Below are 13,469 nucleotides of genomic sequence, written 5' to 3' on the forward strand. Positions count from 1 at the left end.
ATAGAGAAAGTATGGTGTATAAATATAATATGACTTATTTCTTAAATAACGAAGATAGGGCTTCATTATAAAGAAAATTAACAAAGCTTCTCTGAGCACCTACCACAGGCGAGGTACTTTACCTGTACTAATTTAATCATCACAACTATGCTGTAAGAAACCATTTATATCTGGGTTTCACAACTGAAAACACTGGGGCTCATGGAGACTAAGAGACTTGAATGGGGTCACCCACTAAGAAGCCGAACCTGGGCACATAGTTACATTAATAAACAGTTGTACAGTCAGCAGTCTTCTGGGACAAACTTATAATAATGAAATAGGAGAATAAATGGGTAACTGGAGACAATGGTATATACATTAATATTTATATATTATGTTTAAACAGTAATCCTTCATCAATTTAAATAATTGCAGAAAAGGATACTGCAAGTTATCTCAAATAAATGACATATTGATGGCCTAAATGCTGCCTAGTAGATCAATTTTAATTCATTACCAATCAATATACTGCACTAATTTGAATATTTTACTCTAAATAGATGTAAAATATTTTGAATATTTGAACATTTAAATATTTTTATTAAGCACAAAATCTTCTTGCATTTACTATATTCTTGGGAAGCTCTTCATAGATATTTTTCTATTAGTTTTTTTAAAAACTAATATATTCAGTTCATTGCTTATATAAAAGATCACACATTTTTAATTTATAGATGCCTTAATTAATATTTAACTATCATTTTGTTCTCAAGAAATAAAATGTGAACTATACCAAATTTCTGCCCATTAAAATTTGAAGTATTTATATGTGGTAATATATTTTAAAGACAGATTTCATAATTTTAATTCATCATTTAAAGTACACTATGCCATTCAAACTGGTTCTTAAATAAGATGACCATAGTTTATTATATTTTTATTTATTTATTTGTTTGTTTGTTTTTTATTAGTTTCAGGTGCACAAAACAATGTACTAGTTAAACATTTATCATTTATATCCCTCACACAGTGATAACCCTCCTCTCCCCATCCACTACCCCTGACATCACACACAGCCATTACATTTCCACTGTTTCTATTCCTAATGCTGTACTCCACTTCTTATAACTATATATACATATAAAATTGTAGTTGACATTATTGTTCAGCTTCAGTTTCAGGTGTACAGTGCAGTGATCAGGCATCTACATCATCCCTGGGGTAAGATGACCATATTTTAAACAGCAACTTAAGGTTGTAGCAATATCTTGTTCCAAACTTAAAGTATATTAATAATATGGAAATTGGAATTTGTTTGAAACTTTGTTAACATTTTTTATCTGTTAAAAACTACTTTTCTGTGTTACTATACTTAAAATTAACTGTTCTAACCTTTAAGCAATGCTTGACAGAATAATTATCTAAATATTGATCACAGAATATTAGAAGGCATCAACAACTAGAAAAGATAAGTAATTAAAAATACAGGCACATACACACACACACACACACACACACACTCACTCTACAGTATGCTTCAAGGCATCCTACCCTCTTCACAATGAATTCATGGGTCTTCATTGTCAGAAGTGGTGTAGTACAGTGATTAAGAGCATGAACTCCAGAGCCAGACTCTAGGTTTGAATCCTGGTTCTGCCATTTATCACTCGCTGTGATTGTGGACAAGTTACTTAACCTCCACCTGCCTGAATTTCATTATCCATAAAATCTAGAAGCCCTGCCTCATAGGATTACTGACGATCAAATTTAAAGTACTTTGAACAGTACCTTACACATGGTATAAAGGTTTAAGGGGAGAAATTAGTTCTGTCTCTATTTGCTTTCTTTTAGAAAATGGCATTTTTAGGAGATGTTAAATATACAAACAACATTTATACTGCACTAATATTAAGGGCTAAACTGTATTGGTAACACTTTCTGAAAATCATTAGCTCAAGCAATGGTCTTCTAAGAATAGGATTCTATAGAGGACTTGAGGGAGTCCCCAAAAATGGTTTATTTCAAATTCAAATTTTAAAAAGTTTTAATTTTCAAAGATTGTCACCTGGCTCAATTACATACCATGCAAGATTCAGAATTCATCTTTCTTCCCCAGGACAGTATCCATTATAATAAAAAGAGAAATAGTATGTCAAATTGATACGACATCATATTATATGTTTTTAATGTAAGATTCAGGTATTCCCTGACTTAAAATTATGATCAAGAGTGCAAATGATTAGTAGATATTGTTAAGATTAAACTTAAAATTTTTTTTCTCCTACTTGCAAACTATTTGAACAATTTAACTGAAGTTTCCTGAGATTCCAGTTAAATTGCTCTAGTAGTTAAAATAACTGTTACATTTTCAGCTTCTTAATTGTGAATCAGGATTTTCCTCATGCTGTACAACCAAAACAAAACATAGAAATAATCTGGATGTTCTTTAATACAGACTTCTTCTTCTACATTGATTTTCATAAAAAGTAAATACTATAAACTCGAACTTACAATACATTTAAAATAAAGTTATAAACTTGAACCTCCATTTGCCTTAAGTGTTGAGTTTTTTATAAGATTTCATTTGAAAGAGAGATTCTACTGCCAAAAATATTTGTCAGCCAGTGGCTTAAATGTAGCCTGAGCAATTGGAAGTCTAAATAAAGTGTCTTTCTGTCAAACATTGTAGAAATAAAATTTGAACACTTTGAAATTTTTAAGACACAGAATGTCTTATAAGACATTGAAATAATTCTTCCCTAAAGAAACAACTACATTTTGCAGCAAGAAGCATTATAAAGAAAGTTAAAATAACACAAAATTAATCCAGGCTTTTCATTTTTTAGATTAAAAAAATTGAAGCACAGAGAAATGATTTGTTCTAAATCACAAAGGAGTGGTAGAGAGAAGAAGATGCGTAATTAATTTTTTTCAATCAGCTGCATATTTTTTTTGACTAACAACATAGCTTCTTTTTTCCCCCCTCAGATTCTGGATATGTACCTAAAAACGGAAACCAACAAAAATAGTTTAAAACATTGCTACTTTGTTAAAGGAAGCTCAGAAAAATGCTGCTTGATGAATTGATACATAGTCTTCTTGGGGGGATTACATGACCACTGAGTCTAACTGGTAGCAGGATATTCCTCAGCAAGGTTGCATACTTCACATTATGTGCTGGGTACTGCGCTAGATGTAAGGAACAAACAGTCAGACCAGGTCATACAAGACCATGATCTACTCTAGGTGATGAACTAGAAAATAACGACACTCACAGTGGCACATGCTGCAATACAATTACAGCGAAATCATGTACAGTAAAAATGCTAAGGCAGGAATGGACGATGAGCAGAGGCGGAATGAGAAGCCAGGAGTGGGATTTGGAGGATTTCTGGAGGTGATTTTTGAACAAGTTTCAAGGATGCTCAGTTTGCCAGGTAGGAAGGTGGGGGAAACAACATTCTAAGAGAGATGGCATGGGTTAACAGATAATAGGAGTGTCAAGCGAAATGTGTTTTTCACAAATAGGTCAGTTCTGCTGGAATGTAATATGCACTAGGAGAGGACAGAGTTGTCTAGAGAGGTGGACAGAGACAAGATCATAAAGGAGGCTTGGTCAGATAAGCTACTGAGCAGTGTTAAGCAGGAAAGTAACATGGTCCTATTTCTATTTTAGGTACAACACTAGGTAAGTCTCTAAAATGAAAGACGAAAGAGAGAGAGAGTTAAGGTTAAGGGCAAAGTGACAAGTTTGGGAGATATCCCGAAAGACCAGTTATAATCACAATGTAGACACATTATACTTTCAAAATCAAATGTCTTAATATTTAGTAGATAAGTCATCCTTAGCTTCTGATACGATTCTTAGGTTGCCTCAGAACTCAATAAATTGTACTTTAGGTGGATTAAAGACTGAAATGTTTATTTCTAATAAGAGAGCAAGAAAAAGTAAGAAAATAAGATATTTACAAGACAAACAAATGAGAAACAAAAACTCATAGACACAGACATAGTTTAGTGGTTACCAGAGGGTAAGGGGGTGGGGGGAGGGAGATGAGGGTAAGGGGGATAAAATATATGGTGATGGAAGGAGAACTGACTCTGGGTGGTGAACACACAATGGGATTTATAGATGATGTAATACAACACCTGAAATTATGTAATTTCATTAACAATTGTCACCCCAATAAAAAAAAGAAAGAAAGAAACCCTCATATTTCCAAAAAAAAAGATATTTTTATGCCTACTACTCCAGGCTACAGTAGGTATAGAAATCAGATTTTTGAGAAGGCAGTTATTCTTTTGTCCTCTTTTAGAAATAAATATTTCTAGCCAGAAATAAGGGCTAAGAAATATGACACTGAACAAGAATTAGTACAATGAACTAATCCCAAAAGTTTAAACCAAAGGGTCAAAACTGAGAAGATACTGTTTAGTTTTCTTTCTTTTTTCTCACTTACTAGATTCTTTGGAGGCTGACTCCTCTACCAAAGAATTAGGAAAGATATGTAGGGATGAATTTTGAAGTTATTTCTTTAGCTAAAACAAATGAGAGGCGCCTCGTATGGAGATCAGATACATTTAAAAATTGAGTTTCTCAACCAAAATGTCCTTTGATAGATGAATGGATAAAGAAGTTGTGGTACATATACACAATGGAATACTATTCGGCATTAAGGAAAGATGATATAGGAGCATTTGTGACAACATGGATGGATCTCGAGAGAATAATGCTAAGTGAAATAAGTCAGACAGAAAAAGCAGAGAACCCTATGATTTCACTGATATGTGGTATATAAACCAAAAAGAACAAGACAAACAAATGAGAAAGAAAAACTCATAGACACAGACAATAATTTAGTGGTTACCAGAGGGTAAGGGGGTGGGGGGTGGGTGATGAGGGTAAAGGGGATCAAATATATGGTGATGGAAGGAGAACTGACTCTGGGTGGTGAACACACAATGGGATTTATAGATGATGTAATACAGAATTGTACACCTGAAATCTATGTAAATTTACTAACAATTGTCACCCCAATAAAATTAATTAAAAAAAAAATTGAGTTTCTATTTCTCTATCTTATCACTTGTAATAGTGCTAAAAAATAAAAAGTTGGATATAACTAATAGGTCCTGAGAAGAAAAGACCTTAGGTCATAAAATAGTACCAATAGTTTCTCATTTTTGTTTTAATAATAACACAATTCTACAAATAATTTTAAGTTTGTATTTTAACCTTGATTCCTTCTTCTTTCTGGAAATGATGTTAAGCCTTTTAAGTAAGTAAAGACATGCAACAAACAACTGTAATAACCACAAAGGGCTTCTTTTTATGGAAGAAAGGGCTGAAAAAGATACATATTTAGTTTCTGAGTTACCAAGAGCTTTGGTAATAGCTCTATCCAAATCTGTTTCTTTAGAGCACACACAAGGCAAGAGAGCATCTCTTTCTAAATCCACTCTAGTTTTTAGCAGTTTACTGAGATAAGAAAGAAGTAAAAGTAAAGATAAATCAGTAAAAGACATGGAGGGAATTACTTAGGCAAACACTGAGAGAGACTACACTATTTTTAAAAGACCATGTACTTTTAAAGCTATATAAACGAACAGATTTTTACTTTATTGAACATTTAATAAAATTTCTTCATTCTTCATATTATCTGCAGGTTAGAATGAAAGCCTAACTTACTGTTTGGCTATTTATATTTAGAAGTATTATAAAAAGAGACTATTTTAAAAGTTAGTTTCTTTATATCACTCAAAGTATTTCTCTTCTGTGATTTATTTATGTGTATTTTAAAGTTGGAAATGATGCCAGTTCACAAATGTACTTTGTTGTGTCTCAAATGGAACTTTAAATATTTTCTTACTTTCCACTTAGGACTGCCACACCTACTGTGCTCCTAGGGGTGGACATAGTGGCAACAAAATTCCACTGGCGAGCCTGAGGGTCCCATCTTTCCACTGTATTCAGGTAACTCCAGCCATCATGCCCTCCGACTGCATACATGGGACCTTCCAATACAGCCACACCTACAAGGAGACAGGAAAGAAGTAATGACTTAAAAATCACATTTTACTTGAACTATAAGTACAACGAATCTTAAACATGCAACTATAATGAAGCAAAAAATTATGACATGGCTTTCTCATGGCTCATCTTGGTAGATATGATGGTGAATGAGAGAAATAAAGCATTGTAGCTCTGGTCTTAAAAGTTTGAGACAATGTGTTGAGGTCTAACAGTGGCATACTAAACACTATACAAGATGCACATATTCCCATATTTAAAACATTTTTCAAAGATATGGATTTAAGATATATTTGAAAAAAGCATTTTTATTCCTTTCCCCCTATTAATTCAAATCCACAAGATTTTACAGTAATTAGGGCTGATACCACCATCTCTCGATGTGATTCATCACCAGGGAACTGAGCCAGACTTATTGCTTCATGTATTCATCAAAAACCTACTGAATTTCTACTAAATGCCTGGTATTAAATAGATCATAACAGATAAGGGCTGTGACCTCATGGACCTGATATTTCAGTCAGCACACAGAAATAAAATATATTTCAGGTATTTTTAAGTGCCAATAAGAAAACAGAACTGACTAAAAGGGTAGAGAGGGTCAGGGGACACCTCTCAGATAAAGTGACATTTGAATAAACACGTGAACGAAGTTAGGAAACCAGCTATAGGGATACCTGAGGGAAGAGAAGATGAGGTAAAGAGAACTGGAAGTCAAAAGGTCCCGAGGCACGCTTACTGTGTCTGTGGTCCAGCCAAGGCCAGCTCGGCTGGCAGGGTGATGAGGGGGATAAGGAGGAGATGAAGGAGAGTGTGGAGTCAGACCATGCAGAGTGGCTGGGCTCCTAGGAGGACTTTAGCTTTTATTCTACAGGAGATGGAGAGCCAGTGAAGGGTTTTATTCTACATGAGATGGAGAGCCAGTGGAGGGTTTTAAGAAGAGGTGCGACACGATCATAGTCAGGTAAGAAGTGAATATGAAACACTTGAGGGCCAAAATACAAATTTTGTGATACAAATATATTTTAATTTGAGAAATTATGGCCAGATGAGATATACATATTCATCCTTCATCAACCATCAACCATCAACCATCCAACCTGCCAGCCTACCACAGAATCATGAGAAAACCCAGCAGAAATCATCCAGGAGAGCCCAGACCAGAACAGCCTAACCCACAGATCCATGTGCCAAAAAAATGGTTGTTGGTTGTTGGTTTAAGCCTGTAAGTTTCAGAGTAGTTTGTTATGCAGCAAAAGCTGGGTGATGAAAAATATGTATCAAGCGCCATCTAACTTTAATTTTAAGTTTAATTTCTGCCTCCTCTCTCACCAAACAATGCTTTCTATTTTACCGACTCTTTCTCCTATGAGAAAAGAGAGATCATGGGATCCAAGATCCCTAAATTCTCTTCAATCATCTCAGAGTGAGCCACCAGTGCCTTGAGGGTAAAGATAGTGTCTTCCACATTTTTGCAGAGCAAAAGAACATGGCACACAGTACATGTTAATCAATGTCTGCTCAGTGAATTACTGAATGCAAAAATGAAAAGTCTCTATCATTACATTCTCTGTGTCACCTCCAAATTTTTCTGGGTTTTACTCATTTCTGCTTAAAAAACATGGGATACAGATGAAAAATAGTAATGCTAACAATTTTCAAATAAGCATTTCAATTAGGTAATTGTCAACACAGAACACACATGTGAAAAGGTGGCTTGTCAGTCCATTATGCCACACTAAAATATTCATATTTTCTCTTGTGCTTGTAGTACATACACATTTATGTACATGCTTGTCTCCTCTGCTACTGGTACTCAGAGAGCATGCATGGGAAGGAAAGCTTGGTGCCACACTGGTCTTCCTCTGCCCAGCACAGAATGTAAAACTGCTGTGGAAGCCTAATATACGATATTATGAACAAGTCTGCAGCTCTACTCACCGAGGCCATGCCTATGTGTGGACATAGGAGGCATCACACTCCAAGTTTTCGTTTTGGGGTTGTAGCATTCTACAGTGTTCAGCGTCTTCAGTCCATCTCTCCCTCCAACCACATACAGTTTGTCATCTAACACTGCGACACCGAACTGTAGCCTTCTCCCATTCATATTTGCTACAGGAGTCCACATATTAGTGCGGAGATCATACTTTTCAATGCTTGTTGCTCCTTAATGGTAATATATAAAAATTACACAAATAAAAATTTCACCATGATTGAGCATTTTATGAAATTATACATACAAAGTATAATTTTATTAGCACAGACAATGATACTTTTATTATATTTCGGTAAACTCCTACATGATCTGGCCCCTGCTTATATCTCTGCTAACATGCTCCAAGGCATACAGGCTCTGGTATTAAAAGGTCAAGTGAAAAAGGATTATCTGTTAGAGAAGGCTGAGAAGCAATAGCTTAAGTGTGAGGGTAGTTTAGTGTCATGGAAGCCGACGGAAAAAGTTTATAGCAGGTAGAACTACTAATGGTATCAAATGCTACTGAGAGGGTCAAGTAAGATGAAGACTAAAACACACTCCTGGATTTAGCTATTGTTAAGCCATATTTAGGCCAGGAGCAGAAACTTTATCTTAAAAGCCATCTTGTCTTGATCCTGTCTTGCTTTATCTCCTAGGGGCCTGTGATCAGCAGGCCTGGGCAGTCTGGACAGTGACCTGGGGCCAGGGTGTGGAGCTGGAGGGCTTCGTCATGCCCTGAAATCCTTTGTCAACAAAAACCCCCAAAGCATTGAAGGGGGAACAGCCTCGTTTACCCGCTCCTACAAAACTCCACACCCCTTTTGCTCAAAGAGGTTATGGTCTTTTCCAGCCTGACGTCCTGCCAAATAAATTCTAATAGAACAATGTTGGTCTCCCCCAACTCATTCCTCTGGCTGTGCCTAACAGCGATTAACAGGGGAGGTCAGTGGTGACTTTCAGGAGAGTTTCAGGAGTTGTTTGAGTGGTTGAGACATAATTGGGAGGTGAGGAAATGGAGAATCATCAGTGAACCCAGATGCTTCTTCTGAGAAGTTTGGCAATACAAGTGAGGAGAAAGGTAGGAATTTCTAGGTGGTTTGAGGGAGGTGTTGCCTTGTTTGGCTTTCAGAATTGGAAAAAAAACTTGAGTTTTCTTAAACACTAATGGGAAGGGTCTAGATGTGAGGGAAGAAGCTGAAAATACAAGAGATGGAAGGATCCTAATTAATAGCGTTAGGCTCCTGAGAGGCAGGAAAGGGCGGCATCGGCACAGGTGAGGGAGGGGCTGGTTTTCACAGGAGGGAGGAGATGCAGTTTATTGGGACAAAGAAAGAGGACAGCTTAAGTGTGGATCATGGGCTTTGGGAACTGAGTGTGGGAAGTTTCGGGAGTAATTGCCTGAGGTGTCTACATATTTTTTTAATAATTGGAAGAGTCAAAAAACTCTTGTCTTTATGATGTAAGATCAGTGGAGTTAAGGGCTAAAAAAAAGCCCCATCCCCTAGTTATGAAGAAGAGTTCAATTCCTGTCTACTCTACTTCCCTCTTAAAAGCTTCTAATACAATATACAATCAGTGCTATTCTTACAGAATTACAATCAGGACAAACATTTATTCTAAAGTATTTGTTACAATTAGGTCATCAGATCGCTAATACTATTGACATTCTCCCAAAATTTAGAAATAGTTTTGCTATATATAAATAATCAAATTTTCTCATTATTGTAGTTTTTATTATTCTTTTTTTTGGTAGTTTTTATTATTCTTATTCATCCTGCAAAATTTTTAAGTTATTTGAAATAAATACCAATTCTTTTTCCATCTCTGTGTTCTCATAGCACTATATAACAGATACCCTTGTACATAGTAGCTGTTCAAAAATATTTCTGAATTTTTATAATCTTTCTCCATAATTTTTAGCTATAAGATTTTACTCATACATTCAGATTATTTCATGTAACAGTATACTTGACTTATCACTCTAAATTTGATCTTAAAAACTTCTCTCTCAAATAAAAATGCAATGCCAATCATCTTTCCTCACTAATGAATTTAAGGAATATTTTTTTCACTTGAATTTTAAGTTATTTCTTTTACATTTAGTTCACTAAGCAGTATCATAGTTTTATGAATCGGTAACTAAAATTTATTTCGCTAATATCAAACAATTCTTATAAAATCTTAAAACAGTATGTGAAACACATACCTTAAAATATGTATATCAAAAATAATAAAATCCTAATAACTGCAAAATTAGATATAAAAACTTGAAACTTCCCTAATTTACACCAAAGCATTAACCTTTAAAAAAAGGTAGGCACAAATACGTTCTAACATTGTCTCAGCTGGTATGTAGAACAAGTCCCAGCTTATTTGTTGGGCTCTACACTAAACAGGTACGTGAAGGGGGGCAAGAACTCCATGATCAGACTACCATTCAACACGGATTGCTCTTCATTACAAAGACACTGGGAATGAGATAAGGCTTGGAAAGATAGCTTGAATAGGATAAAAGGTCAGAATTTTTGATTGTTAAGAAAGACTCAGAAATAAAGTTGGTTAAACCACAGGGCCAGATTAGAGCTCATATTTTTAGATTCCTTAAAGATACCACATAGAAGATAAACCTTCAGATGTGATTAATACATCAAGTGCTTTAGTGTACATGTAATTCAAGAGATGCAGAGGGCAATCTTCATTCATCTGGCAAATACTTATTGATATTATCTACGTGTAGGCACTGTTCCAGGCTCTGGGAATATAGTAGTGGGAAAAAAAATACTTGCTGTCCTGGAGTTTATTTGGGGCGAAGAGGTAGACAGACCATAAATTAAATGTATCATGTGCCATCAAGAAACATGAAGCAGAGTAAAGAGGAAGTGGTAGGCAAAAGATTAGAAACTGATGGGCAAAAAGTTGAATGGTTGTAAAAGTCCTCTGTGGTAAAATGACATTTGAGAGGAGATCTGAGTGGACAATTTCTGCTGGGCGTTCCAGTATCAAGGCACAGAGAATCCTAGTGAGAGCGAACAGCTAACGCAATATCCCTGATGAGGGATAATGTTTGGTGTGTTAGATGAACAAGGAGGCCAATGGGGCTGGAACAGAAGGAGGGAGGAGAGAAGTAGAATGAGCTGAGATCAGAGAAGGAGTCAAAGTCAGAGAGATGTCATCAGGGGATTGCAGACTGTTAGTACTAGGAATTCAGAGGAAGATGAGATCGATGTATACTGAGAGGTAATACACAGAAAGCTGCTAGGACAGTACCTGGCACTGGGTGGGCAGTAGGTATGGTGTTTGCTGCTATTATTGTCACTATGAGTAACGATCATTGCAAGAATGGTACAAAGAATTCCCAGATCACCTTGTCCCAGGTTTCCCAAATGTTTATATGATACTACATTTTCTTTCTATGTACATATGTATGTATGTATGTATGTACATATGCGTGTATGTGTTTTTTTCTCAACTATTTAAGAGTAACTTGCAGAAATTATGCCCCTGTATCCCTATTACTGCAGTGTATCTTCCTCAAAACAATTATCTTACAAAACCACAATACAATCATCAAAATCTGGAACTTAACATTTACACAATGCTGTTATCTAATCTACAAATGTTACTTGGATTTTGTCATTTGTCCCTATTATGTCCTTTATAGCAAAGGAAATCCAAGATGATGCATTAAAATGGCTTTCAGGTCTCCTTAGTGTCTTGTAATCCGAAACAGCTCCTGAATCTTTTCTGTATTTCTTGACATTTTGGAATACAGACGGACAAAGTATTTCGTAAAATGTCTCTCAACTTGGATTTGTCTTTTCCTCAGATTATATAGTTTGCAAGAATACTGCACATGTGCAGCTGAGTTCCTCTCTGAGCATCTTATAAAATGCATGTGCTGCTGGTTAGTCTAATTACTGGCTATATGACCTTTGACTATTTGGTTAAGGTGCTGATATATGCTATGTTTCTCCACTGTAAACATACTATTTTATCCTTTGTAACTAACAAGCAAGTGGTTGGGAGATACTTGAGACTAAATATCTTGTTCTCAAAACTTTTACCCACTTGTCTCAGCATCCATTGATGATTCTTGATTGAATTAGTTATTATTGTGATGGTTGCCAAATGGTGATGTTTCTAACCCCATCTTTGTTTCTATATTTATTAGCTGACATTCTCCTCTAAGGAAGAGCTTTCCCTTCTCTCTTCTTTATTAGAATCAGTGTGGACTCATGAATTCTTATTGATTCATAGGTTATAATCTTTTACTATCATTATTTATTTTGATGCTGAAATTATCCCAGATTTGGCAGTGGTAGCTCCAAGAAACTGTGTTCTTTGACCTGTCTCCATCATTCTCTGAGCACTTCCTTGCTTTCAGGCTCTACAAGATATTGTAGGCTTATCTTGTACTTTTTCTACCACAGTGTTAAAGCCAGCCATTTCTCCAAAGAGCTTGTTAGCTGTATTTATTACTAATTAAAGTTCATTTTTTTCTGTTCCCCCAAATAATAGATTATTTAATACCTTTTGTTGAATCCATTCCTCCAACAGCAAATAATGTACCAACAGTTGACTTCCTAGGTTTTGTCCGAGGACTTTGTAACATGGGTCGTCTCTCTGGTAATAAATGGTACTTCATTGCTTCCATAATGAGTTTCTGACATTCTATATCATCCCGAAAAAGGGCATTATTTTCCATGTCTGCCAGGAACTAGAAAAAAAAGTGAGGATGTATACTGAATGACCAAGAAAATAGTAAGGGTAAAAGAATACACGATAGCATTCACAAATGGAAATGATATGTATTTCCATAAAAAAAAAGTCAGGACATCTATTTTTAAGTAAATTGTGCAAGATTTACAAGATTTATATTTTAAATTTCATTGAGAAGCAAAAACTGTGATGGGTAAGTGGTGTGCCCTAAAATCTTAATCACGGTTTTCTCTGGGTAGTAGGGAAACTGGTGCCTTTTTAATAAACTTTTTCACTACTTTTCTACATTTTTCAGATTTTCTAAATTAATCATTTTACTTTATTAATTATAAATATTTTAACTGAACAATAATTACAAGTTGACTTACTAGACTGCATTTACCTGTCCTTTCTAAACAATGCTCAAAGAACACACAATGCGATGTATAGATCATGTATTACAGAATTGTACAACTGAAACCTATGTAACTTTACTAACAATTGTCACCCCAATAAACTTTAATTGAAAAAAAGAGAACAACAGCAAAACAAAATCTGCCAATTTCTTAAGAGGCAAAGAACTCTGGTGATTATTCTGAAAAATTCAAATTCCTTGTGCTTCCCTGAATCCTACTTTTTTACTTATGTACTTTTATGTAAATGCATATAGTTACACCTGTCCTTTAAAACAATGCCTTTCTTTTCCTTTTGTACTGGGTTCTCCGTCCCCCTCCGTACTCCTTTATTGCTTTATTTTTCTCAATTTAGGCTATTGATTTATGT

General features: G+C 35.3%; 1 protein-coding gene across 5 annotated transcripts in view; it reads right to left on the minus strand.

Annotated features, from left to right (window-relative positions):
- The window catches only part of KLHL5 (kelch like family member 5), a 67,283-nt gene that overhangs the window by 9,188 nt on the left and 44,626 nt on the right, over positions 1-13,469 (minus strand). For all 5 annotated transcript variants that reach the window (XM_081060473.1, XM_081060471.1, XM_081060472.1 and 2 more), the window contains 3 exons: positions 12,519-12,705; positions 7,955-8,179; positions 5,853-6,015 (listed from right to left, as the gene is read on the minus strand). In XM_081060473.1, the coding sequence (XP_080916599.1) occupies positions 5,853-6,015; positions 7,955-8,179; positions 12,519-12,705 (575 nt within the window). The remainder of the gene's footprint in view (positions 1-5,852; positions 6,016-7,954; positions 8,180-12,518; positions 12,706-13,469) is intronic.

The sequence above is a fragment of the Rhinolophus hipposideros genome, assembly GCF_964194185.1.
Source record: "Rhinolophus hipposideros genome assembly, chromosome: 1".
NCBI lineage: Eukaryota > Metazoa > Chordata > Mammalia > Chiroptera > Rhinolophidae > Rhinolophus > Rhinolophus hipposideros.